General features: G+C 41.2%; 7 protein-coding genes and 1 long non-coding RNA gene across 16 annotated transcripts; 3 read left to right on the top strand and 5 right to left on the bottom strand.

Annotated features, from left to right (window-relative positions):
* LOC124350352 lies at positions 1 to 752 on the bottom strand. Its single transcript, XR_006920825.1, has 4 exons — positions 615 to 752; positions 303 to 551; positions 109 to 221; positions 1 to 45 (listed from the first exon to the last, which is right to left on the bottom strand). It is a non-coding gene; the product is annotated as an uncharacterized LOC124350352 (long non-coding RNA).
* A 408-nt stretch (positions 753 to 1,160) lies between these two features.
* On the bottom strand, positions 1,161 to 6,080 carry LOC124349461 (mitogen-activated protein kinase kinase kinase kinase 3-like). Of its 3 annotated transcripts, XM_046800094.1 has the most exons (19): positions 5,946 to 6,080; positions 5,837 to 5,865; positions 5,635 to 5,692; positions 5,404 to 5,559; positions 5,229 to 5,332; positions 5,031 to 5,159; positions 4,685 to 4,964; positions 4,448 to 4,609; positions 4,180 to 4,321; positions 3,984 to 4,022; positions 3,566 to 3,607; positions 3,291 to 3,406; positions 2,852 to 3,220; positions 2,489 to 2,775; positions 2,340 to 2,411; positions 2,153 to 2,267; positions 1,896 to 2,084; positions 1,690 to 1,816; positions 1,161 to 1,610 (listed from the first exon to the last, which is right to left on the bottom strand). In XM_046800094.1, exons 1-19 carry the CDS (start codon positions 6,016 to 6,018, stop codon positions 1,511 to 1,513), a joined length of 2,589 nt encoding a protein of 862 aa, XP_046656050.1. In that variant the 5' UTR covers positions 6,019 to 6,080; the 3' UTR covers positions 1,161 to 1,510. The 3 variants fall into 3 exon arrangements, with proteins under 3 accessions (XP_046656050.1, XP_046656051.1, XP_046656052.1); XM_046800095.1 differs by lacking the exon at positions 3,984 to 4,022; XM_046800096.1 differs by lacking the exons at positions 3,566 to 3,607; positions 3,984 to 4,022.
* Positions 5,954 to 9,931, bottom strand: LOC124349658 (protein tipE-like). The gene is made up of 5 exons (XM_046800429.1): positions 9,464 to 9,931; positions 8,739 to 9,385; positions 8,377 to 8,634; positions 7,551 to 8,292; positions 5,954 to 7,465 (listed from the first exon to the last, which is right to left on the bottom strand). The coding sequence occupies exons 2-5, from the start codon at positions 9,142 to 9,144 to the stop codon at positions 7,381 to 7,383; spliced, it is 1,491 nt and encodes a 496-aa protein (XP_046656385.1). The 5' UTR covers positions 9,145 to 9,385; positions 9,464 to 9,931; the 3' UTR covers positions 5,954 to 7,380.
* Positions 9,932 to 10,075: 144 nt separating this feature from the next.
* LOC124349453 (type II inositol 1,4,5-trisphosphate 5-phosphatase-like) lies at positions 10,076 to 14,653 on the bottom strand. 5 transcript variants are annotated; one of them, XM_046800069.1, is made up of 9 exons: positions 14,402 to 14,653; positions 14,180 to 14,256; positions 13,697 to 13,781; positions 13,444 to 13,615; positions 13,246 to 13,380; positions 12,964 to 13,188; positions 12,443 to 12,876; positions 11,255 to 12,381; positions 10,076 to 11,190 (listed from the first exon to the last, which is right to left on the bottom strand). In XM_046800069.1, the coding sequence occupies exons 2-9, from the start codon at positions 14,203 to 14,205 to the stop codon at positions 10,677 to 10,679; spliced, it is 2,718 nt and encodes a 905-aa protein (XP_046656025.1). In that variant the 5' UTR covers positions 14,206 to 14,256; positions 14,402 to 14,653; the 3' UTR covers positions 10,076 to 10,676. The 5 variants fall into 5 exon arrangements, with proteins under 5 accessions (XP_046656025.1, XP_046656026.1, XP_046656028.1 ...); XM_046800070.1 differs by having other exon boundaries at positions 14,180 to 14,216; XM_046800072.1 differs by lacking the exon at positions 14,180 to 14,256 and having other exon boundaries at positions 13,697 to 13,815.
* Positions 14,654 to 14,745: 92 nt separating this feature from the next.
* Positions 14,746 to 15,709, top strand: LOC124350136 (cytochrome b-c1 complex subunit 6, mitochondrial-like). 2 transcript variants are annotated; one of them, XM_046801157.1, is made up of 5 exons: positions 14,751 to 14,884; positions 15,010 to 15,042; positions 15,214 to 15,231; positions 15,295 to 15,456; positions 15,541 to 15,709. In XM_046801157.1, the coding sequence occupies exons 1-5, from the start codon at positions 14,873 to 14,875 to the stop codon at positions 15,571 to 15,573; spliced, it is 258 nt and encodes an 85-aa protein (XP_046657113.1). In that variant the 5' UTR covers positions 14,751 to 14,872; the 3' UTR covers positions 15,574 to 15,709. The 2 variants fall into 2 exon arrangements, with proteins under 2 accessions (XP_046657114.1, XP_046657113.1); XM_046801158.1 differs by lacking the exon at positions 15,010 to 15,042 and having other exon boundaries at positions 14,746 to 14,884.
* Positions 15,710 to 15,974: 265 nt separating this feature from the next.
* Positions 15,975 to 18,381, top strand: LOC124349529 (extensin-like). Of its 2 annotated transcripts, XM_046800211.1 has the most exons (4): positions 15,976 to 16,393; positions 16,456 to 16,645; positions 16,712 to 17,122; positions 17,195 to 18,381. In XM_046800211.1, exons 1-4 carry the CDS (start codon positions 16,202 to 16,204, stop codon positions 18,253 to 18,255), a joined length of 1,854 nt encoding a protein of 617 aa, XP_046656167.1. In that variant the 5' UTR covers positions 15,976 to 16,201; the 3' UTR covers positions 18,256 to 18,381. The 2 variants fall into 2 exon arrangements, with proteins under 2 accessions (XP_046656166.1, XP_046656167.1); XM_046800210.1 differs by having other exon boundaries at positions 15,975 to 16,393; positions 16,712 to 18,381.
* Positions 18,382 to 19,377: 996 nt separating this feature from the next.
* On the bottom strand, positions 19,378 to 21,612 carry LOC124349596 (28S ribosomal protein S30, mitochondrial-like). The gene is made up of 7 exons (XM_046800337.1): positions 21,087 to 21,612; positions 20,761 to 21,021; positions 20,531 to 20,703; positions 20,304 to 20,471; positions 20,027 to 20,233; positions 19,743 to 19,966; positions 19,378 to 19,666 (listed from the first exon to the last, which is right to left on the bottom strand). The coding sequence occupies exons 1-7, from the start codon at positions 21,533 to 21,535 to the stop codon at positions 19,487 to 19,489; spliced, it is 1,662 nt and encodes a 553-aa protein (XP_046656293.1). The 5' UTR covers positions 21,536 to 21,612; the 3' UTR covers positions 19,378 to 19,486.
* A 207-nt stretch (positions 21,613 to 21,819) lies between these two features.
* LOC124349683 (meiosis-specific with OB domain-containing protein-like) lies at positions 21,820 to 23,905 on the top strand. The gene is made up of 9 exons (XM_046800473.1): positions 21,820 to 22,108; positions 22,186 to 22,323; positions 22,386 to 22,455; positions 22,515 to 22,728; positions 22,790 to 22,946; positions 23,007 to 23,204; positions 23,269 to 23,410; positions 23,479 to 23,680; positions 23,744 to 23,905. Exons 1-9 carry the CDS (start codon positions 21,994 to 21,996, stop codon positions 23,903 to 23,905), a joined length of 1,398 nt encoding a protein of 465 aa, XP_046656429.1. The 5' UTR covers positions 21,820 to 21,993.
* Positions 23,906 to 23,924: the final 19 nt, after the last annotated feature.

The raw sequence follows: 23,924 nt of genomic DNA, 5'->3' as shown, positions 1-23,924 counted from the left end.
GCAACCAACAGCATTACTCCACACATTGAGATAAATTTCCTGATGCTAAAGAAAGTGTCATGAAGTATTGCAGAAGCATGGTGATAGGTGGTAAAAATTGATGCTTACCTTATTCAAATGGGTGATGAATTCAGTAAGGCATTTGACTTTCATCAAGCAGATCCGGTACATGTACTAAATACACTTCACACTCTTCATGTACATTCGCTGAAAGTGGAACTCTAAGTAGCAATGGAATAAGGAAAATTATCTATATAATTTACACATTTTTAAAAATGTATCAATGAAAAATAAAACTCTACCAATATCTCAGCTGCCTTCTGAACAGCTGTAGAAACAGTTGTACACTCGACAAACATTCTGACACAGGTTACACTTGCAAGATTCAGAAAAGATCCTATGGTCCATGCTCAAGAACTTTTGTCTAATTTCACTGTATGTGGGCTTCAAATATGAGTTTCAGGCTTTTGACAGCATAAGGATTTAATGGATGGAAATTGGCTGAGCAGTGAGCACTAAGTATAACCTTGTTGGAATGACGGACTGACTTTCTAGAATTGGAAGAAATGGATGAAATGTACAAAAATAAGGAAACTAGGTCAAGATAAACTTACACAAACGAAGTTCAATTCAGTATTCAGAATCACAGAAAAATAAGTATACAATAGCAACAATTTGTTTCGCCATGTTTCATGATGCAGGTTAAACATGACAAAATCAACTGAAGACAGTGGCATCTAGCGGTCAGTAAAGAAGGGTTGCTGACAGAAGAACCGACAACAGAATAGAACCCCAATAAAAAAATTTCTTTGTATGCGTCAGTAGAACTCCAACGACAGTAGAACTCCTTTTTTAAATATTATTGAAAATACCCGACAATAGAACCCCAGTGCCCGACAGTAGAACTCCACTACGCGACGATAGAACTCCAATAAATTCTTTCTAAGTTGTCGAGCAAGAAATTAAAGAATTTATTGTCAGTCATCAGCGTCTTAAACTATAGAAAATTAAGATACAGAAATAATATTAGAAATTTGATTTTTATAAACAAATTACAAATTACTGTCCCTTAGGCCTTAGCGAAAGAAAAATTGTAAATGGGATATTTCTGCCAGAATTTTAATTTTGTCAAAGAAACAATTCAAATAGCATACGGCATATTTGTAACGAAGACGAATTTATTCAGGCTTTTTGACTTAAATGATTTCCAGCTCGGTACGAAGATGTGGAACTTCCCAAAACGTCGATTACTCCCATTCCTGTTTTTTTTTTTTTTACACAGATACAAAAAGATGGAGGGGGAGGACAGAAAAAATATTGGACTACGGAATGTACATTGTTCAACCAATTTCCCTTGATGACTCAACATATATATATGTACAATAACTTGTGCTACAGATCATTAACTGATCCACCTGGTTAGACCAGGATGTCTCTAAAAACTTCCGAATTTTCAAAAGAAATGAAAAAGAGAGAAGACATACAAGAAGAGGAAAGAGTTGAATAGAAATCAGTAGGTGGCTTCGTGGCCTGTTAGGACATGTAAATTGACTCCTTCATCACCAGTACTTCCGTCTTGATAACTTGAGCGACTCGAGAGTACAACGACTCTGTAACGGAATTTTTAAAATGGGATCGATTAGTATTGAACAAACAAACAATAAACAGAATCTGATCGGATCCACGTACTTGTCTGATCCAAGAAGTCGATATATTCTTGACTGATCCGTTATCTCTTGCGTGACTGTTCCATCGCGAAGTGATCGTCCCTGCATTCCATGGCGATGGAAAGCTAAAATACTGTCAGACAGGCAAACTAAACCAAAATTAAGATCAAATCAGTTAACTACAATCTTATCGTGAGAAGGAAAAAGTAAAAAGGAGAGTGTATTTACCAACAGCTTCGATGCGGAAGCTAAATTTGATAGGAGCGCTGCTTTTCATCGAGCGCATTTTAGTAGCCTGTCCCTGCATATCGACCACTTGAACAATTGAGTCATGAGCTACTAGAATAGACTCTTTATCCAATGGAGTAACGCACACTACATCCATTGCTTCTCGGTTGGGCAAAACCGTCGCCAAACCTTAAAAATAAAACGAGGAAAAGTTGAATTTCCCAATTTCATAATTGAAACATGTAAAAATGTCGCACCATCAATATCTTCCGGTACACTGCCGTCATCTAAGAAAGCTTCCGTAGCCGTCAATCTTACAACGTTAAGACGCAAATCAGATGAATATCCTCTCCGTACACCGACACACAAAAGCTTTGACACAAAACGGAAAGAAATTATTCAAAACCAAAGAAAAATGAATCAGCCATCTTATCACAAACATACCGGATATTCCATGTCCGGACTCATCAACATTTCAAATTCTGTAAGCGGATGTGGTAAGCGGCATTCATAGTGCTGTCGAATAAAACCAAAACAATACAAATTTAAAAAGAATAACAAAAGAGATTCAAATATCAACTACGAAAATATACCTTGAGAAGCATAAACTTGTTGAGTGGATCGTACCACTGCATCAAAAAGATGCCATTTGGCGTTGCGGCACACAAGTAGCGATATCCGTTATACGGATTCTTGCCAACACAAGCTCGAAGGCAGTTTCTTGTCTCCGGCACACGCTGCGATGGTGACAAGCGACGAGGGACTAGCAAGCGATCAAGTGGGAAGCGATTTCCATGTCGGGCATGAGCTTGACTAAACAAGGCAATCAGTTCATGGCGATACAAGTGCGGAGTTTTCCCCGATAAAGTCATTAGGACGTCTGCAAAAAAATGTACAAACATAAATTGATCAAAACCATTTGATGAACATTCAAATTTGAAAAGGATTGGAGAGACCTTTAACAACGACCATCCAAATTGTGCGACGAGGGTAAAGCAGGTGAACATACGCATCGTGCAACTGATTGAGGTTAAGCGTGTAGAGACCCTCTTCGGCGGCGATGAGAATGTGCTGGTCACGCGTTTCTGGGTGAATCCAAGTGGCCGTTCCGTGAATGCCGAGAGGGCATCCATTGAAGACTTTTGAAAAACAAGCGCCCATGTGAACTTTGGGCGTAGGTGGAAGACCATTGCTGGTCAATTTCGGTGACGGCGGGGTACTCTTCTTGCGCTCTCTCCTCCTGGGAGGGCGTGACGGAATCGATGGATCCGTTTCCGATGCCACGACCGGAGCAGCGCTCACCCCGCTGTCCATAGGCAAAACTCCTGCAATAAATCGGTAAGAAAGTTGGTGTGGATTAAGATTTATGGGCGAAGCGTAGGCGTTATTTAGTACCATTGTCCCGCAACCATCGATCCGCTTCTTCGGCGCCGTCCAACGTTAGCGTCGCAGTTTTGTCCTCTAATTCGGTGGTGGTTATCTCATGTGACGAGGACATGGGCAACGTCGCTCTGGTAAAACAAAAAAAAGACAAAAGAAACGCCCGTTAGATCACGTTGTTAGCGTTAAGGGCAAGGGAACAAGACACGACATGATACCAAGAATATCCATGACCTAAGGGGGAGAGAAATGTGAACGTGATTAAAAACTATGTGGTAATGTACACTTACTGCGAAGAGTATGGATCCAGCGGAGGACTAGTTGCTAAGCCTCTGATTAGACGCAAGCAAAAGTGAAGAACCCCCAAAGCAGACAAGGAGAGGCAGAGTAATGAAAGAAGAATATAGAATTAGATTAGATCCTTCGCCATCCCCTTTAACCGACACAATCTTTGAATTACGTAAACTCAAAGTGAACTCATTGTTTTGTTTTAGTCAATAAATAACATGAACCATAAACACAAGTGCGTGGTGTAGAATTAAACTTATACAACTGAGGATTAATTGCCAAGGCATTTTTGCTTTACGATTATTCACTCCACTTTTAACAAAGTTATCATTGTCGTTAAAGAGTTGCCATGAGTGAAAAATTGTGAGGCTTGGAGGATCTTTTTTTGTTTGTTTTTTTTTTTTTTTTGTTGAATTTTACCTTGCCTTGAGTTCCTCCTCAATGTTCTGCAATAAGGTCCTAAACAATTGCCAAAAGCTTCAATAGATTTCGACCTTGGTTGTATAGAATCCAAAAACCCGCCCACAAAAGAACACGTTTTCCAATTTCCCCAGACTTTTCTGCGTCCAGCAACATTAGACATTGAGGAAATCCGATTAAAAAATGTTGACTGTACCTGTGAAGTTCTTCGTTTGCGGCATCGTTATCCATCCATGCGGATGCGACGTCGTAGTGGTTTGCCCCTCCGTTAGAATTCGGCCAAACTTCTTCGGCCGCCGAACCGGAAGCGCCCGAGGAATCAAGCCCTACGTCATCTTCTAAAGTTTCAAAAAATTTTATCAATAAATAATAATTATTATCATTTTCTCGCCTGGGAAAGAAAAAAAAACACAAAGGAATGAAAATTCCCTTAAGAGGATTTGGCTTTCAACAAGGCGACTTACTAAAGAGCTCCGATTTCGTTCGCCTCGAGGCTATGCGTTGCGGAGCTGCACCGATGGCCAAGTCTTCATCCGCTTCGGTCAAGCTATCTGAACGTTGGGGTGTGTGTGGGCTTTGAACCTGTTGCAGCAATTCCATCGCCAACCGACGATTCAAATGGTTTCCTAGATAAAGAAAGAACAAACAAAAACAGATCAATATTATTTTCATTTCAATGCGGATCGGCTTAAGTAGTTTACCCTGAAGAAAAGGGTGTTGCAAGAGACGTATGGCCGGCGGTCGCTTTTTAGGATTCTTTGTCAATGCGACTTTGACAAAGTTATGGAAGTCTGCTGACCATTTGGCTTTCTCTTTCAGAACGGGTGGTTTGAACCCACTTTTGGACATGAGGAAAAGAGCTCTCATGGGATGCAGATCGAACATGGGCGGTTGTAATTCAGCCAATTCGATGGCAGTAATTCCTACAGCCCAAATGTCGCACTGCTGATCGTAGCCTCCTTTCCTCTCCACAGCAGCCACCTTTAAAGAAAATTGGAATAATTAAAAAAATAAATAAAAAATAAAATAAAAGTGGGGTGTAATCACCTCTGGGGCCATCCAGTAGGGCGTTCCTATGAAGGACCTTCGTTTCCCTAAAGTGGCAGTGATCTGAGCAGACACACCAAAATCGGCTAGTTTGACGTCACCGTTATCAGTCAAGAGAATATTTGCTCCCTGTTAGGTACACAGACATGTTAGGAAACTTGTTTGGTTTAATGAAAAACAAAAAAAACAAACACTTGCTTTGACATCTCTGTGCATTTTCCCGCGAGAGTGAAGATAAGCCAATCCTTGTAAGGTTTCTTTAGACATTAAAGCAATTTGGCTTTCTGTCAATGGACCTGATACTGTAAAACAAACCAAAATTACAGCAATTTGAAAACAGCAATTCAACAAGTCATTATTGATGTGTAATTACTATGATAAATGTCTTGCAGGGATCCACCTCCACAGTATTCCATGCAAATCCAAAGCTTGTCCCTGCGTAAATAGCTCCCATAATATGCCACTATATTGGGATGCTGGCAGTCTTTCATCATCAAAATTTCCTGCTGAATGATTGTGAAATCATCACCTGAAGCACAAGTAGTGAGAAATATTAATTCAATCCTCATGTGAGTAACACTGATAGTTGTGTTTGTTTCCATACCTGGCTCTAGTTTGATTACTTTAATAGCAGCCCATTCAGTGGTGACCAGTCTCTTTGCCTAAGAAAAAGACAGATCAATAACATGCAACTGAAGCAGAGATGTAAGGACTGAGGCTAGGAAATCAGGAAGTAGATAAGGGGAATCGAAATAGAAAAACAGGATGTAAAAACTGAAAATTGATGATAGAAACATGTACTGTACTTTGTAGACATCACCATAAGTGCCGCTACCTAAAAGTGAAAAATGAAGTTTGATGTTGGTGAGTCGGGTGAAACATTGATTGCACAATCAACACAGTAGAATTTTTTACCTATCCGCTGAACGAGTTCATATTCATCTTGGGGATTTCTCCTACTAATGCCTGGTGATACTGAACCACTCATTTTGAATGAGAGCACACTAATGTTCACTTCATTGAATTTAATTCCCTTCCAGAGTTGCTGTTGAACCACACAGAGGATGCATATAATGTCGAAATGGCCTGCTAACCGGGCTACGATCGTCTCATCAACCAGAACGGGCGCAATAAACGGAACACGGAAGACAAAAACTTGAATTTACAACTGTACTTTACAACAAATAACACAGATGAGCGGAAAAAAAATAGACAACTCGACCAGTCATTTCTCACTTATAAGAGGGTTGTCTGTCTTCTGTGGATCTGTCGGAAATATACGTTCACGCCGCCATCTGTCGTCGATATTTTACAACTCGTCAACATCGGTAACATTCCTGTAAGGTTCCGCCACCACTCCACTTACAGTGTTTGTTAAAAGGCACACTCAGCACGCAAGACCGCGGGAGTATATATAGAATATATTTATGTGTAACAAACTAGTACACACACTAGAAAACACTGTAATGACAAGAGATGCGATCTCACACATACACACATTCTTCAGCTTTCACTGGTGGTTCGCCTGAAGGCTGGCGCGACGAACGACTCACGGGCGCCGACGCCCCAACTTGAAAAGTAACGCATGTCGTCGACGCCGTCAACATGTCAATAACAACTGCTGTATAACAGATTGAACTACATATATTATGTGTACACATCGTACACAATTGCGATCGACTTTTTAACGCTATTTACTCGGGCGTAAAAATAATAACGTTTCGTTATTTCCAATATAAGTTTTCTTGTGAAATTGATGGATAACTTTGGCCGCTTCTGGCTGATATTATTATTATTATTATACTTTTTCTAGACGATTCTCCGAATCAAACGGAATGTTTACGAAAGTCGCTTTTTTTTCCCCGGCTGTTTCCAGAAATATAGCGCAACAATAATAACGATCTGTTATCATTAAACGGGAAAGGTCTGTAGGCGGTAATTCGCGTGCAGACGAGCCATGGCTACCATAATATTTGATTCAAGAGTCCCGATAATAACTGCCATTTCGCAGCAGACATAGCCCATTAAAAGCTGTTCTACCATCAGTCGAATGGATCAACATCTAATGGGCCTCCGAGAATATACTTTCGAGCAAATTGCCATACAATCGTCGCCGCACATTCAAATAATTGAGCTATAGGCGTGGCCTTACTTGACTTAATAACGAGCTGTTGTACTACCACTATACATGTTGGCGCATATATAAAATGGACATTTGCCAGTTAGATGCGTAAGTTTTGTACATTTTTTCTTCGAGTATTACACAGCAGTTCATTTATCAAAAACAGTTTCCACAATCCTAAATAATGGTGCTTTTAATTCGGGACTATAAATAGGAGATGAGCTATTATTATGTGAGCTGATGATTCAGTTGCTGGGCTGCCAATGGCGCTTCTGGGCTAACACAAGTCTCTTCCGTCGGTGCCGCCCAGTACCTTTTTTTTTTATTATTTTTTTCCAAATCAACAAAAGATCAATCACAGTTGGGTAAATAAAATTACAATGGTGTAAATTTGTTACTTGATGTTATTGGATGGTTGCTCATTGTTGGTCGTCGTCGTCGTCGTCGTCGGTGGATGAAATTGGATGCCACTGTTGATAATCAGTCGTGCGACTGAATATTCGGCGGAAGAGCGGCTGGCCATCATTTTGGCCAGTTGAGGGCGACAGCACTGGTAATGAATGCAGCAAAGGAGGAAGACGGCCGAGCTGAAAACGCAGGCAGGAACGGTGAATAGGAAAAGAATGATATTGTGATCCTGTTCGGGATTGTGTTCCATAACCGCCAAGGGGGTCACGTCGGCCCGGCTGCTCAGGTGACAGGGTATAAGAGAGCCGATGACGCCCGCGGTGCGATGGAAATCGGCACAGTCGACCGTGTAACCGCAACCGCGGACGTTGACCATGAGCCGGACATTAACGGCCTCGAACAAGGACGACGTCGTCTCATTTCTCTCATCATCGAGTTGCTGCTGGCCTTTGAGTTCCTCCACCAACTGGGCGTATTGACGTCGTGAGTGTTCACGCTGCATTTCGTAGAGCGGATTGATCGATTGATTGGTGCTGGCACTCTTGTTGAAAAGATGCTTATTTTGGGTGGCCCAGCTAACGGCCCAGTTGGTAGACCTTTTCAGGCGCCCTCCCAATTCGATTTGAGACGTAGAATCTAATCGAATCCATTGGCTCGTATTGGCAGATTCCAATACGTCCCAAGGCAATCGGCTGATATTGGCAAAGAGTTGGACGCATCTAAATAATTCCCCTACATTTTTGAGGACGAAAATGGTGAACAAATCGATCATTGACAATTTCAAAAAAGATGGGGAGGGGATGTGTACGTAAGTACCTGTACATCCTTGGCGACAAGAGGTCCACGTGCAAGCATCGTTGCCTTTGACGGATCCGTCCGGATTCCTCGAATGATGGATTTGAATGTCAGTCGTGAGACAGATGACTGGTTTGGTACTAAACGTCCTCCAAATGGACTCCAAGGCCGGATCGACCGCCAATGGAAAGGCAATAATTAATACAGTCAAGCTGAAAATGCCGGCCAGCCACAGGGATGTCCTTAAGAGCCAGAAGGCAAGTCGATGTATATTCTCTCCTGTCCGACCGACCACCCCAACCGAATAATAAATAAACCCCACCACACACAAAAAAATAAAAAGTTAGGCACATCATAATTGAATCACATATTTCCAGACTTACGTCGAAGACTGCTCTGTCTCTTCATGGATGCTTTGGCAGCTTGAAGGCGGAGTTGCATGATCTTTTGCCGATGAACGGGATCCAGCGTCGGGACGGGTGCGGAAATCACTTCTGTCGCCGGCTTGTTCACTGTCGAACCCGACGACTTGACTCCGGCACTCATCTGCAGCCGCGGAGGCCTTCCGGACATGACCGAGCCGCGGTGAGAACCGGAAAGGGTGTGTTGAGATTGTGACTGTGACACGGGCGGTAATAATAGCGACGTGGACCTCGAGGGAATACTGTTAGAGGACGAAAGGTGATGGTGCGACAAAGATGAAATACAAGAAGAAGATGATGTTGTTGTTGTTGTTGTTGTAGGCACTCCTGCGCCGCTCACGCCTTCCGCTCTGCTAAAGTCAGCCATGTCGACTGGCGGATATTTTCTGCCAGTCAACTCAACACAATGGCACAGTCGACTGCTGCGACTACTAATACCAATTCCCGCAATGTCTATTATCCCGGAACCGCGACACAACAAGAGATGAACTCATGACTGTTTGTGTTGTAGATATAGAAACTCCACTGTGTGTTGTGCATAGCCACCCAAAGCAGACTGGCTGAATAATTCAATGGATTCTCCTCTTGTCACTGGGTTTTCTTCCCACCTTATATAGATTTCCAATAAGTCACCAATGTGTTTGAACATGTGGACAGACGTTGTTGTGTAGCTGTATCCTACTTACTGTATATGTAAGAACAGCCAGCGCAGCACAGAGTCTAGATGTGTACACATAAACGAACGTCAAGTCGGTACCTCCTCCCTCCTGTCGATATGGCAACGGGCTTTTTGGGATGCAACAGCTCCTCCTCTTTTGCTCCTGATCTAACCTCATTTTCTCCTCTTTTCTCTATACCCCTTCTTTATCGCATCTTTTTGGCTCGTTGTCTTGCCGACTGACTTTTCCTAACGTGACATGTCATTATGGCTCGTGTCGCACGCGTAGCCCGCTAACGTTCACGCTGCTCTGACCAGCCGGATCCATTTGTTCGGGAGCATACCGTCACGTTCCGCTGGTGAACTGTATAACCAACAAACAAACAAATAAAATATAAAAAAAAGAGATAAGGAAACAAAACAAACACAAATCGTAATGCTGACAATAATCACGAATGAGAAAGAAAGAAAAAAAAAAAAACTAAAGAAATCCCTTACTTCTTTGCCGGAAGAACACGTCGATAACAGCTCTATACTGTACAAACCATTTCCCGCTTTGTAGGATCACTTTTTTTGGGGGGACCAGATGAATTGTGTACGATATTATTATTAAAATGATAATAATAGAAATTTGATTGAGTCGATTGCACAGACACGAAATTAGTGTAACCCAATCACACGCATACACCGCGGGAGACATGGAGAAAAAAAATTAATTGTTTAGCGAACATGGCAAAACAGGGAAGAATTAAAAGGGGAAAAAACGATGAACAAAAATGAAGTATTTTCGGATGGGAGCCTGAGCTAGAGCCGGAGCCTGGAAAACAAAATTGTGGAGCATGGAGAGCTAGAGGATGTGAACATATTAGTGGTCGGTTAAGTTTGGTTTGTGTGGAAATAACAGGAATTTTTATATTAGTAGCTGTTAATTATTATGGTAAAGAACTATTAAGCAAACACGATTGGGTATTGAAGGTTGCCACTCAATCCGGTTTGTGTCGATATATACATACAGTAAATAAATCGATTCTGGATTTAAATTATTACAAGCTGCTGCAATCTCGTCCGATATTTCTCCAAGTCAGGGACTAAATTGAAAACTAAATTTCGCACACTATCGCTTTGAAATTGTTTGACCTAATAAGGAGGGGAAAAATTAGAATAGAAAAAGAAAAATACAAAACAAAGAAAAGAAAAAAAAATAATAATTAAAGTGTGTTTGGAATAAGTTGAAATATGGATCAATCATCCAAGTCGTTGACTAAGAAGTGGTGAATAAACGTGGTTCGCTTGCGATCCAGGTGTGGCTGGTTTTGCGACAAACTAATTGAAGAACCTAACGGGTATTTGGGAGGCGGAAGGCGGATCATTGCGCTACCAAAAAGCGCCACCAGCGTCTTGGCGTCCAATCCGTTCTTGTTGCTGTGCAATAAAACCTCCTTCAAGAAGCTGATGATGTGTTTGAAGACGTGCTGGTGAGAGAGCGGTAGGCTGGTGTAGACCATTTTGCAGGACGTGAAAGCCGTGCATCCATCCAAGGCTTTCTGGGTCCATCCAAACGGAATAATAGGTTCTTTCAAAGTCTCTAAAAAGATGAGGAGCGACTCGGCCACCGAGTGAACACTTCCTGGGAGTGTATCGGGCAAACTATCATCTAGAGTCCTCCGAATGGCTGCTATCTCGGACGACAGTCCCGGTTGTTCAAACAAACCAGGCGTGTCCATTCCTCGACGGTAGAGCTCGTCAAGAATAAACCTGTCAATAAAAAGGAGATAATGTAATAAAAATTTCACCAGTCAAACCAGAATGAATAAATTACCAGAGTTCCTTTGGCACTGCTAAAACGGGTTGTTTGGAATCCGAATCGTTTCCAGGGTCCACCGATGGATAGGCGGCCTTTTCGTACTGGCACACGGTTTCAGGCGGTACCTGCGAAATGGGCTGATGCATTTGGATCAAGGCTTCGATCGAACAGCCAAAGCAGCTCTTTTGGTACTGGCCGCTAACGGTAATGAAAATATCCTTGCCGCCGTCCAAATGAAGCACCAATATGTCGTAGAGCTCATCTAACCCACTGTTGAGACTCCACGCTGTCCGTTTGTCAACTAATACTTCCAGGGTGATGTAGGAATTGTCACCGGGCATCAGGAATCCCGTGTAAGGCTCACAGGCCAGCCAAGGTTTGCAATAGTTTGAGTCGCGATGTTTCTTAATGAATTCGTACTGAACAGGCACTTGTCCCGTGTTGGCGACCGTCAGTACTTTGGTAGCACCTTCATTGAATGACACTTTACCAAAGTTGATTTCGGTCGAATCAACGCTGACTTGAGGTAGAAATTCATTCTCTAACTTGTCCAGTTTCTTCATGACCTCTTCGTAAATCTTTCGGTAGCGGACCGTATCGATGATCTTGACACCACAATCCAAAAAGCACGAGACGGGCTTGTGGTCGCTCATACGCAGCCCAGGGTGACTGCGGTAGTCCTTCACTTGAACGTTGTCGCCTTTCCAAAGACACCGGTCACACCAGGCTGGAGCTCGATTCTTTTCGCTTGTGTCCCAGTTGTCAGTTCCCGGGTCATACTTGTATGACGGACGGAATTGTATAGGACCTTCCTGGTAGCCAATAAAGATTTTGTGAGCAGCGTGCTGGGCGCGGAACTGGTCGTACTGCAGTAAAGCCTGGTGGTTATTCTGGTCCAACAATTCTTTGACACGCAAAAGGTCCAAATCGCCAGAAAGGCGATAATTAAGGTCACCAATCCAGAAAACCTGATCGTGGTCCTTAATGAACTTGCTTGGGAAAGTTGTTGAAAATACCAGTCGATTACAAATGTCGAGGTAATCTTGATTACGCCGTTCCACTTCTTCAGTGTGAGCGGCCAAGTGACTATTGACGAAGCAAATCGATGAATTGTGCAAGTCAAAACGAATTGCCACACCACCCTATCAAAAATATATAATTAGGTCGCGCAATAAAAGATAGCTAAAAACTTTATCAACGTACTTTATTGCCCATTTTGCCCATGAGTCCGGTACCGACAACTTCGGAGGCAACGCTCCTGACGTAGGCCCAATGCTTCTCCTGGATGAAGACGATCAGCATCATGCCGACGAGACGAACTAATTTCACCTTGCGATATTTGCCTTTGGGATGAAGGCCACGGAAAACGGCGCGGTACCATTCCTCTTCACGAGGAGTTTCATTGAACAAAAAGGCCTCTTTGCTCAGATCGAGCTCCTGAAATCCGACGGCATAGATATCGGGAGGATCTTTATCGATTGAGAGCCAATCGGCAAGGCCCGATGTGGGTGGCTGCCCATTGACATTGTAAGTCCCCAAAAAGATGGTAATCTGGCGCAAATCGGTGTAGGCTGTTTCCCTTAAAGCCATCTGATACCTTACGACACTCTCCCTTGCAGCGATGGGTGTGGCTCCACCTTTGAAGAGAAGATAAAATAAAAATGGTATTTTATGTAATCCAATATAGATGCGAGGAAATAGGAACAAAAGATCAAATGTTTTACCAGTGGCTATTGAAGATCGGTGAGCCGTTACATCCGGGCTTGACAACTCGGAATCCGCCTTTTGATTCAAGTGAGCGGGAATTGCATCATGGCAATTGTTGGAGGAATCGGTCTCAGCTGCCGTCGATGTAAGTGGTTCTGAATCTGAACCAGACTCCCAAACAAGTTGTGGATTATAAACTTCTAACCATGAAAAGTTTGGTGGAGCTCGCTTTTTGTTGGCCACTAAATGATAACAAAGTTTTAGAAATGAACCTAGTGAGAAAAAAGAAACATTCTAACCTTCAGTAGCTTTTCCAACTTCTTCCACAAATTTATTTGCTTTGAAGGAAGGGAGCATCTCAAACAGTAAACGCACCTTCTTTCTAGATAGCTTTAAGAAAACGTCAGTAGAGACAACGTTGGCACTGGCAGTATCTGAATGATAACAACAATTAGAATTCTCACAGTTGAACACAACAGTCTACACAGCACCCTTACCAATTTCACATTTGAATTCTGTGTCTAAGGGTATAGTTCTTTCCAGAGTAAACTCATCAGCTACATTTTTTGACACAATATAGATCAGGACAGCACTTTCGGTGGAGCTCTCAACTAGCACAAGGAGACGATTGGTGCGGATCCACTCCTGTACAAGACCTGCTTCCAACGCTTGAAAAAATTGGTTAAGGAATATAATTCATACATGAGAAGCTCTTTTATAATAGAATGTATGCTTGAGTGAAAAGGATATTGTCACGATTCTGTGCCCACTGGGCAGCTGAGCCTGAAGGTTAGCGATTAAGCTCTCCATCCCCCCGCCGGCTGTACTCATATTCCTTTACAACACCGAGTGGCACTTGAGAACACAGTCTATGCACACACACATATAGACACAATACAAAAATATATATAACGTCACGCACAAGCGGTTTAAAAAAACCCACAGATTGCAATAACAGATACAGAACTGCCAGTGAAATACTGAGCTACTGTCACCACACAATAAGGGAAGGGAAAGGCTTAGCAGAAGACACAAGACAACAAAACTTGTATCGATCATCGAAAGTTATTGATCGATTCACTCTCGACTGATAAGCCAAACAATAATTGAATTATACTACCTCGCAAAAATCGCAAAGTCAAGTAGTACGAAGCCTCATGACTGCTAGCACCTCTTTAAATGCTAATTTTAAAAATTTCTTAAACTTACGCCGATGAAGATGAATAAACTTACCATGTATCGCTTGTATCAAGCGGCATATGCTAAACCACTGGCAGCATAGCATGAAAAAATCAGTTCTGAAAATTAATCTTTTTAAAAGCGCTATTAATTCATAAAATTTATTAGATGGCAGGGACACACTCGTTAAAAATGTATTAAGCGAGGCCTGATTTTCCCATCTGGTGACAAGAAAAAATGACTGGAATTTTATTCTGTAAATAAAATACTAAAAACCTTGTTACTCCATATTCCTGTGGAACGATGTGAATCACGTGCTATTCCTGGAAAGTAATTTGGTTTCGAAATGTTTCTAACGTAATTTCCACAGATGACGAATTGTTCTTCGTTGCGGATCCGATCTCCTCGAACTTGTCTAACTACCGTACTATCTACTTGTAAGTATTACGTCAACACAGGGACCATTGCGCAGTTTCGTTTCATTTCGCGTCTTTTTTTCTTGATTTCATTTTCAAAAAAAGGGCAAACTTTTTCGCGAAAGAGATCACGTGCTTTCAACACGTGAAATTTTGCGCCATCTATGAACTAAAAATGTTAACGTTCAGGTGGTGCGGACGGATTGTTGGTCGGCCTTGGGCCTTGTCTTTGCTATCTTCGTTACTATGCTCTGCTCATAAATTCATTTTCCGAGTCGTGTGGCCGTCTTCCGTATTCCTCTCCTCTGTTTCCAGTGCATATTATCTCATCATGTCCGAACAAGTAAAAATTTATTAAAATTAATTATTTTTCTCAAATTTATGTATGAAGAGTTGGAATGCAGTAGCTTATTAGTTAGTATAGTTTCTTTCTTTCAATAACTTATTTTGTGAATGTATTTTACCTAGGAAGCAGCATCCGAGCCGGTAGAAGTAGAGGAGGTATGCATGTAGTTTTTTGTGCACGTATCACAAATTTTCGATTTACTTTTTTAACATGTAAAAGAAAAGTCGTGAGGTATCGTTACAATCATATTCATCATTACTTATTACTATGAAATGTGCAAAATCTCAAGATCTCCTTAATAATTAGTTCTTCTCTTGCTTTTTCAGGAAGCTCCCGAGTTGGTGGTAAGGATATTCCTACTTTTAACTATTCTTACCTTAAGTTTCATGGTGTTTTTTGATTCACAGGATCCAGCAGTAGAAATCAGGGAAAAGTGCACCCAAACTAAGGAATGTGCTGCCCTGTTGGAAAAGTTCAATGCTTGCAATGAACGAGTATCCAGCAAATCTGCCACAACCGAGACCTGTGTAGAGGAACAATCAGATTTTCTCCACTGTGTTGACCACTGTGTATGTTATATTTTTGATTTTTACTATTTAAACTTTTACAATTAGTTTAAGCCAAACTTTCTAATATTCTTTTTTCTATTTCAGTTTGCCCCCAAGCTATTCAAACTTCTAAAGTAAATTGTTTGTTAGTATGGTAAAACATTGTTTAATAGTATGGTAACAGAAATGGAAAATTGAATTTCAATTATCAACATCTTGATGGCTGTAGATTATACATAGCAAATAAAAATGACGCTGTTACGACACACCCTAATGCAAGTTATTTTGTTTGTTATTGACCAGTCCTTTGCAGACTTGCAGGATCTTTTTGGTTACTAGGTCACTAACACTCTCAGCTGTAAATTTCTCCGATAACATCCTGAAATGAAAGCGATGTGCTAGTTTCTCCTAATGCTTTAATTAAGGACGTCTCGCTATGAGTAGGAGAAAACCTCCTTACTTACCGTTACCGACTACGTGACGAGCATTTGACGATATCATTTCAATCCGCGCACCGGAAGATTTTTAGGATAAGCTTGAACTGAATATGAATAGTGTTTGGATGACCTCCATTCTTACATCCTTGTGTCGGCCTATAGGTTTCCGATTCCATAAGCTAAACCCAATCCAGTCATACAAGTAGACGTTGACAGACGTGTGATACATCCAGTGGCGATTTTTCAGTTCTCGTCTTCAGGAAAAGTGTTCTGAGGCTTTATTCAAATCCAGCTATCTTTTTCAGCTACAAGATAGTGAGATTTCATCGATGCAGCTTGCACGAATTCTTTTGGTTTTGACGGCATTGGCCGTCATTAATACCGAAGCAAGATGGTTTAGTCTTCCAATTACTTTTCCAGCCTCTTTCAGCTCACTTTTACCGTTTACATTTAACGTCACTAAAGATAATTCAGACTTGGGCTCGGTTACCTTAAACATAAAACCAAAATTCACCAGAGAAGTACGTAAACTTTATAGTACAATTTAAATTTAAATGTGGAAAAAATAATGACATTATTTCAGATTGCTGGAGCAAAGGTTAAACGCGAAGTCACGGCTGAAACAGCCGAAAAAATGGGTCGCCTTAACAGCAAAGAGAGCCGTTTATTAGGTCCACTTACTAACAGGTGGGAAATGGGATTACCTTCCGGACTCGGCCTCACTTTGGGATCTGTTGGATCGCTTGCTGGGGTTATTTGGACACTAATTGGAAGTATGATCTATTTTTACCCTGTTTTCCAATACCAAGTTGTGACTAATACATCAACTTAAATTTCAGAAAATCTAAAGTATAAAAAGGAACACGGCGAACTTGATTGGAAAGATTCGAAGGGAAATGCGCCTATCCCTGCTCCTCCCACCCCACCAGCTCCTTCCTACGGATCCTACAATGCTCCATCTTATTCTTCCGACTACAATATTCCACCGCATCAGAAACCGGAAAAAGGATTTGGTGGTTTTGCAAAGGGAGGTAAAGGCATTAAAGAAATGCAAGCTCAAGCCATGAAAGGACTGACGAGGCTGGTAGGTTTGAAGAATTTGAATAGCTTATTGCATCCCAAGCCAAAGAAATTAAAGAAGAAGAAGAGGCCCATGCAGCAGCAGTACTATGCCCAACCCGTATACCAATCTTCCTACACTTATCCACAAGAATATGCTCCACAACCAAGTTACGATCCTGCTCCAGCATATGCCCCTGCCCCAGCTTACGATCCTGCTCCAGCATATGCCCCTGCCCCAGCTTACGATCCTGCTCCAGCACATGCCCCTGCCCCAGCTTACGATCCTATTCCAGCATATGCCCCTGCCCCAGCTTACGAGCCTGCTCCAGCATATGCTCCTCCTCCAGCTTACGATCCAGCTCCAGCTTATGCTCCTCCTCCAGCTTACGATCCAGCTCCAGCTTATGCTCCTCCTCCAGCTTACGATCCAGCTCCAGCTTATGCTCCTTCTCCAGCAGAGTTTCCTGCTTATGCTCCTCCTCCCCAAGATTTGGCACCAACGCCTCAATCAGCCCCAGTTTACGCTCCAGCTCCTGAACCAGCACCTGTTCCGCCTCCCGTGCCCGCTCAAGTTGATGTCTTACCGCCTGCACAATACTTTCCAACCAATAATTTCCCCTCCCCGATGTTCTCATCTCCCCATTCACCTCGTGAAATCGAAGATAGTCCTACACAAACCGCTCAACAATGGAATGGACCTTCCGTTTCCCAATCGGATTCTCTGCCACCTCAAATTTCAGATTCTGCGCCAGTTGATGATTCCACTCCTGTAGTACCACCACCCACCTTCATTTCAATTCAAACAAACGGTTTTTTGCCAATATTCCCTTCTCCAGTTGATCCTATACCTTTTGAACCCTCACCCGATAACAGTCAAGCCCCACAAATGCCAGAATCTATTGGGAATGTACCTACATTCGGCGTGGAGCCTTCTCCTCCGGCTCCTCCATCCGCTCCTTTTCCTCCACCTGCTCCTCCATCCGCTCCTCTTCCTCCTCCACCTGGTCCTGCTCCTTATCTTCCACCTCCATCTGCTCCTTCTCCTCCACGTCTTCCACCTAGAGGCTCACGTCTTGAAGATTCACAGCCCTTAGAGGAAAGCCTTTCTGTGACCGAAGATAGTAGCTCTCAGATTACTCCAACGACTGCAACATCGCCTGTTGTCACAACGAATGCGGAAGAAGAATTCGAAATGGATGAAGAAGGAGGCCCTCAATACAGTATCATGGAGGAATCAGCTCTTACGGATGCAGCCGATACAAATAGTTCCATACCTTATGGAACACGTCTTAACAGTGCACATAGAACTGCAACTCTCTAAAAATTTCCAAAAAATAAGTAATGATTAACTTATTTGTTTGATTTACAAAATACTAGAGTTAGATCACCTTATACAATATTAGCTGTTTCATGATTTGGCTGGGCCTTCAATACATCTGATAAGCAAATATCTATTATGAAATCGGATTTGATTATTTCTCTGTGATAAAATGGAAGTTACCTTCTTTGCCGAAGTAGAGATTCCTATTATGATGAATCTGGGAATGTTTAACAATCACAATATACGTAAAAAAGGTTATTTCAAACCTGCGCAGAAAACAAGCAAAAATAATAAACCGTTAAAGGGATTTTCAGATATTTTTGAAACTGCATCCCGGAAATTTGCTGTCGGTCGAATGTCACTAGGTTATTTACGTCATTGTAGAGCGCCGTTATCTGTGCAACGATGAAAGAAGACACGAGTTGCATCCTAATAGAACCCACAGAGAGCTTACTGACCCGAAGATCATTTAGAATACGTGATTAGGAGAAGCTGAATATTTCCGGTCCTTCCTCAAACCGGAAAACTATTCACCCAGACTTGGGTAATCAACACCGCTGCGACAAGCGGTGAAGCTAGGCATTCCATTTCAGACATCCAAAGCGAAGGGAATCAATCTCAGCTTTGTCAGTCTCAATCGACCATCTTCACGACTACAAATAGAAATAATTTTTACCTTCAAAACTGTGGACTTCTCCAACTGGGAGACAAAATGGATTCAGCTCTTAGCGAAACTGAAAGAAAATTGGAAGAAAATGGCTCATATTGGGATAATCTCGGAAACTACATGGGTATCCTCGGTATCACCTTCTTCATGGCTACTATCCTCCAATTTTTAGCAAGTAAGTCTAAATAAATTTAAATTAATCACAAGTAAATTTTAAACAAAGATCAATCTCATCTTTTTAGTGGTATGGGATTCACTGGGGAAGAATGTTGGGAAATCAAACAAATCAGTTTCTGCAAGAGAAGAAAACGAGCAAAAGCAAAATGCCGAAACCACGCGGATCTATGAAGCCCTGGAAAAATTAGCCAAAGTGTCCATTTCCAATAATTATTAATCAACTTCACGCTTAATATAATCATCGCCCACTGTTAATACATCTATTTAAATACATGGTGTTGTTCTAAGGAAATGTCTTTATTAGGTAAATCTTAACAAACCGGCCAGATTTTTTGCTGATTTGTTATACCAATCTGTTGCAGTATTCCAGAAAGATAAATATGTGAACTAGAGTTTAATGGAGGGTTGAACGGGCAATCTTCCACGACGGGATCTTTTGGGTGGATTTTGCAAATGCTTGGGCACATATTTTGGATTGAAATCGTCCAATCGTTTCATTCCTGGAGCAGGATCTCCAGTTTCAAAGAATCGAATTTTCTTCTCCATTGGTCTCGTATCATGATCAATCTTTAAAAAAAAAAAGATAAATAATTAGAACGTATTCTGAAAGCAATAAAAAAAGGCTTCCTTCGTTAAGAATTACTTTGTAAATTTTCTCCCATTGATAAATTTCGTCCTTGAGGATATGGTTGGGTCGATTAGAGACCAAAAACTTAAAATTTTTTTCTGTCTTCTGACGCCTTTCAGTATCGCTGACATTTCCTATGTACAACTCGGGGCTCAAATATGGTCGCATGTTCACCTGGGGTTCAGTCGGTTTAATCAGGTAGAACTTGATCAAAGATTTAAGAACGTCGTCATTGAAACCTACATTTTAGAAAAAGGAAATGTGTTATAAAGAAAACCCTTCCATTTCCACGTTAATACCTTTGACTTGTCCATCTTCTATAATGTCATATAACTTCATTTCGTCAGTGCTAAAGCAAACATTTCGGTGGGGATTGGCGTCTCCAGAATGCTTGTTATAAAGCGCGCAAGTATTCAGCTGATACGCAGAAAACGAATAGTTTTGCCCATCGGTAATGATGGTCTGTGTGCTCAGCGGATACGTGAGTTCAGTATATGGCCCAAAACCTACCCAAAATGCAATACAGTACATTAAAAATTGCTAATAAATACAGCTTCACGCAATACGATAGCCTACCCAAGTAGCATGCTTGTGACAAGGTCCAAGCAAAGGAATGAAGAATAGCCTGAACGTGCAAAGCATCTTGATGATCGGACATGGACAATTCCTCGTCGCGTCTCTTCAAGTAACCACGGGACAAATAGGACATGTATCCGTGTTGAGTTTCAGTACCAGGCCAGAACCCTATGGGGATTGGATTGTTAAGATTTAAATTAAACTATCTCACATGAAATACTGGATACCTGGTACATTAACGGCACGACAATATTTGTATTTGTATCCCATAACGCGTGGGTCGAGATTCCAGCTGGGAACGGCACCTTCCACACTAAGGCCACTATTTCTATCAAGTAGTTGAGGAAGTGGTTTGTTATGTCTCAAACTCAAGCGAGGACTTCCATAATATTGAATGGGTCTACCAAAATGAATGTTAAGCAATTGTTAATATATTGATTTGAGTTAGTTTCAGCACCTGTCAATGGGATCATCAGCTTTGCCCTTATAGAATTTTTCATTCTTTTCACGAATATTTTTCAAAACTTTGCCTGGCTCAATTCCTCCCAATGACCAAAAGGCTTCCAATCTTGGTTCATAATCAACTTCAGTTGTTTGAAGATCTTCATTGTGTTGGCTAAGTTGATTGACTAGTAATCTGTTTAGCAAAGGGATGAAATTCCTTGAACGTCTATCTGACTCTGTTGCTTCTGATTTGGTCTCTCCTTTTCGGTTGGTTCTATTAGATTTCATTACTTCAAATGTACAACTTAATTTTATATGAAATTGTTTAAAGTTATATACCTTGGTGAGACATACTCAAACTCCTGAAGAAGTAAGTCATTGAGTTTGTCTTTAATATTAGGAAGTGACTTTAAAGCGATTTCATCTACATCATTGTAGATTGAAGGAAGTTCATTGACAAGACAAGTCCTTGTTGCGAATTGAGTGAAAGGAAGGGCATTGTACGAAATAACCCGTTCATACAAATTAAGAGCCCACCATCCATAATATTTGGGTGCATTTAGCTCAATTAGTTTTTCTTCGACTGTACCTAATTTTGTAATATTCTGGGCTATCTCTTCAATTTTTCTTTCTTTACGAGCCTCATAACTCAAATCCAAAATCGGTGGATAAACAGGCTTACTTTCATATTCACTTTCACTCGGTTGAAAATAGCTAGAAATTCTTCTACATTGTGAGATCAGTGATTTCTTAGTAGCTTCATTAGCTACAGAAAGTTTGAAAGCCATAATCCAAAGTTTTTGGACAGGTAATTCACAACTTCACGCTGACCACATGTAAACAGACAGCCTTCTGTCTGTGATGGCGGCAACCCAGCAGTATATGTCGTGAAAATGAATCTTTCATTCGATTATTCAATATTAATTTGAAATCCCTATTATAAAAAAACTACGTAAACTTGTTAAAGAGACAAATTAAAGATTGAAATTCATAATAATTTGACAAAAATATTTGAGCAACGTTGTACTGGCGGTTCTATCTGGAATCTGGTGTTCTATTCGATTCGAATTTCTTGTTCGTCTCCATTCTCTTGACTTTCCATTCATTTTCAGACACAGACGGTCACAGATCTAGCTTTCAGTGTGGAAGTTTTACAGCAATTTACTGAGTTTGAATAAGCTTGATTACCTTGTTATACAATAGAAGTTGTTGTTTGACAACATTTGGTGCTTTATATTAAGCTAGAATGGAAGAACATACACTCATTTCTGCTCTTCAGACAGATTTGACTTCTTCCAGAATTTCGGTGATCGGAGTCATTGTGTTCGCTGAAAGACCTAAAGCAACTCCAACTAAATATGGTAATTGACTTTCTTTGAATTCTTTACTCATATTTTCGTGAGGCTAAAACCTGATTCCAAATTACTTTTGATCACAGCCACAACTGTAGCCACGAAGAGATACGTTTTCAACTTTACCATCTGCGACGAAAATCAAGACTCAATAAACGTGAGTTGCTGGGGCACTGTCGATTACGTGACGCCATTGTCTGACCTGTGCTTCATCGGTGCTCACGGTAACACACTTAAGTAATCCTAAAATTAAAGAAAACTTTGAGAAACGTTTGTTTTTCGACAGTCGAAATATCGAACCCACGAGTAGTTGTCAGCGAGATGAAAAACATGGCCTTTCTACCCGAAGTTACCAGGTTTGTTTTTCGTTTCCAAGGTTGTTAAAATAAGTCTGACATTTTGAAATTTGATTCAGCGAACACCAACTTCATTTGGATCTACAATATTCATCGTCGATTGACACTTACGGTGACGATTACAACTACACCATCACCAACGCACTCGAAAATTCTTTCCACACTCCCCCAACATTGAGAGAACAATCGAAAAAGGTGTCGATAAGAGATTTGATGCTTGATACTAAACGTTCAGAAGGCGATTTCGTTATCCTCACTGCTGTAGTAGCTGAAGTATGAAGTTAATTTACAATATTTTGGTTTTGTTTGTCTAAAATTTTGTTTGCCTGCATAGGTGGGTCCAATTTTGGATTTCAAGGTCAATGATCGCAAAGCCCGCCGCCAGGAGGTTAAATTCCTCGATCAATCAGATAAAGAAATGTTCATAACATTGGTACTATGGGATTCTGTTTGTCAAGTGTTTACGATGGAATGGAAACCCTTTGCTACCGGTAATGATGTAATAATACTTACTGAAATAAGAAAATTATATCTTTGCTTTATCGTCCAAGTTATGCAACTGACCAACGTGAAACTGCAAGTGGACAAGAACACGAACCGCAAGTTTTTAGCCACAACATCCCGCACTATCCTCACGATCGATCCAAATACGGAAGAGGGTTATCAATTGGCTAACTATGCAACTGAGCTCAATCCGGACGAACTGATGAACGCTTTCCTCCAGCAAATCCAGCCAGAACAATTCTTCCGTAAAATCAAATTCATAAACTAATGTTCTAGTAATTAAAATTTCATACCACATTATGTTTTAAGGTAACAAGGCTATCAAACAAGGAAATGTTGCTGCTCTGGGTGATTTTATTAGTCGAATTAGTCCCGGTGGTCGTGAGCAAGCTGTTCTTCATCATGTCATGATTATGACATTTAATTTGGATCGAGCAATCAGCGTCAAATGGTAACGACATCTTCTCCCTTTCTTCCATATTGATCCTTTTAGCTGATCAAGTATTTATGTTACTGCAGTGGGCATTGCGGAAGACGCAGTGGATTTCTTGATCTGGATTTCAAGTCGGTCCCAATGTGCGTCAACGAAACATGTCGCAATAAAGAATCCAACGACCAGCTTTACTTTGATTTCAACATTTCCATTGGCGACTCGACCGGATCGATGAAATGGTTGCGCATTTCTGGCGACTTTGCTGTTCAAATACTCGGCCAAGTTACGGTATAAAGTCAAGGAACTTTGGTACTTAACTTGGCAATTGAATAATTTATTTGTTTTCCACAGCCGGAGCTCTTTATTTCGATGTCGGACGAAGACAAGATGGAATTGAAGAATCGTTTTTGGTTCGAGTTCTACGAGATTGGAATTCAGATTGAGCACCGAGTTAATGGAACGAAAAATATGAATGTGATTCATTTGGAGCCAGTCATTTTTGCCAAGCCATAAAACCTTGTGAAACGTTTTT

The sequence above is a fragment of the Daphnia pulicaria genome, chromosome 7 (genome assembly GCF_021234035.1).
Source record: "Daphnia pulicaria isolate SC F1-1A chromosome 7, SC_F0-13Bv2, whole genome shotgun sequence".
In the NCBI taxonomy this organism is placed as follows: Eukaryota; Metazoa; Arthropoda; class Branchiopoda; order Diplostraca; family Daphniidae; genus Daphnia; species Daphnia pulicaria.
Note: the sequence above shows the minus strand (reverse complement) of the source record. Positions and strands in the feature narration are given on the sequence as shown.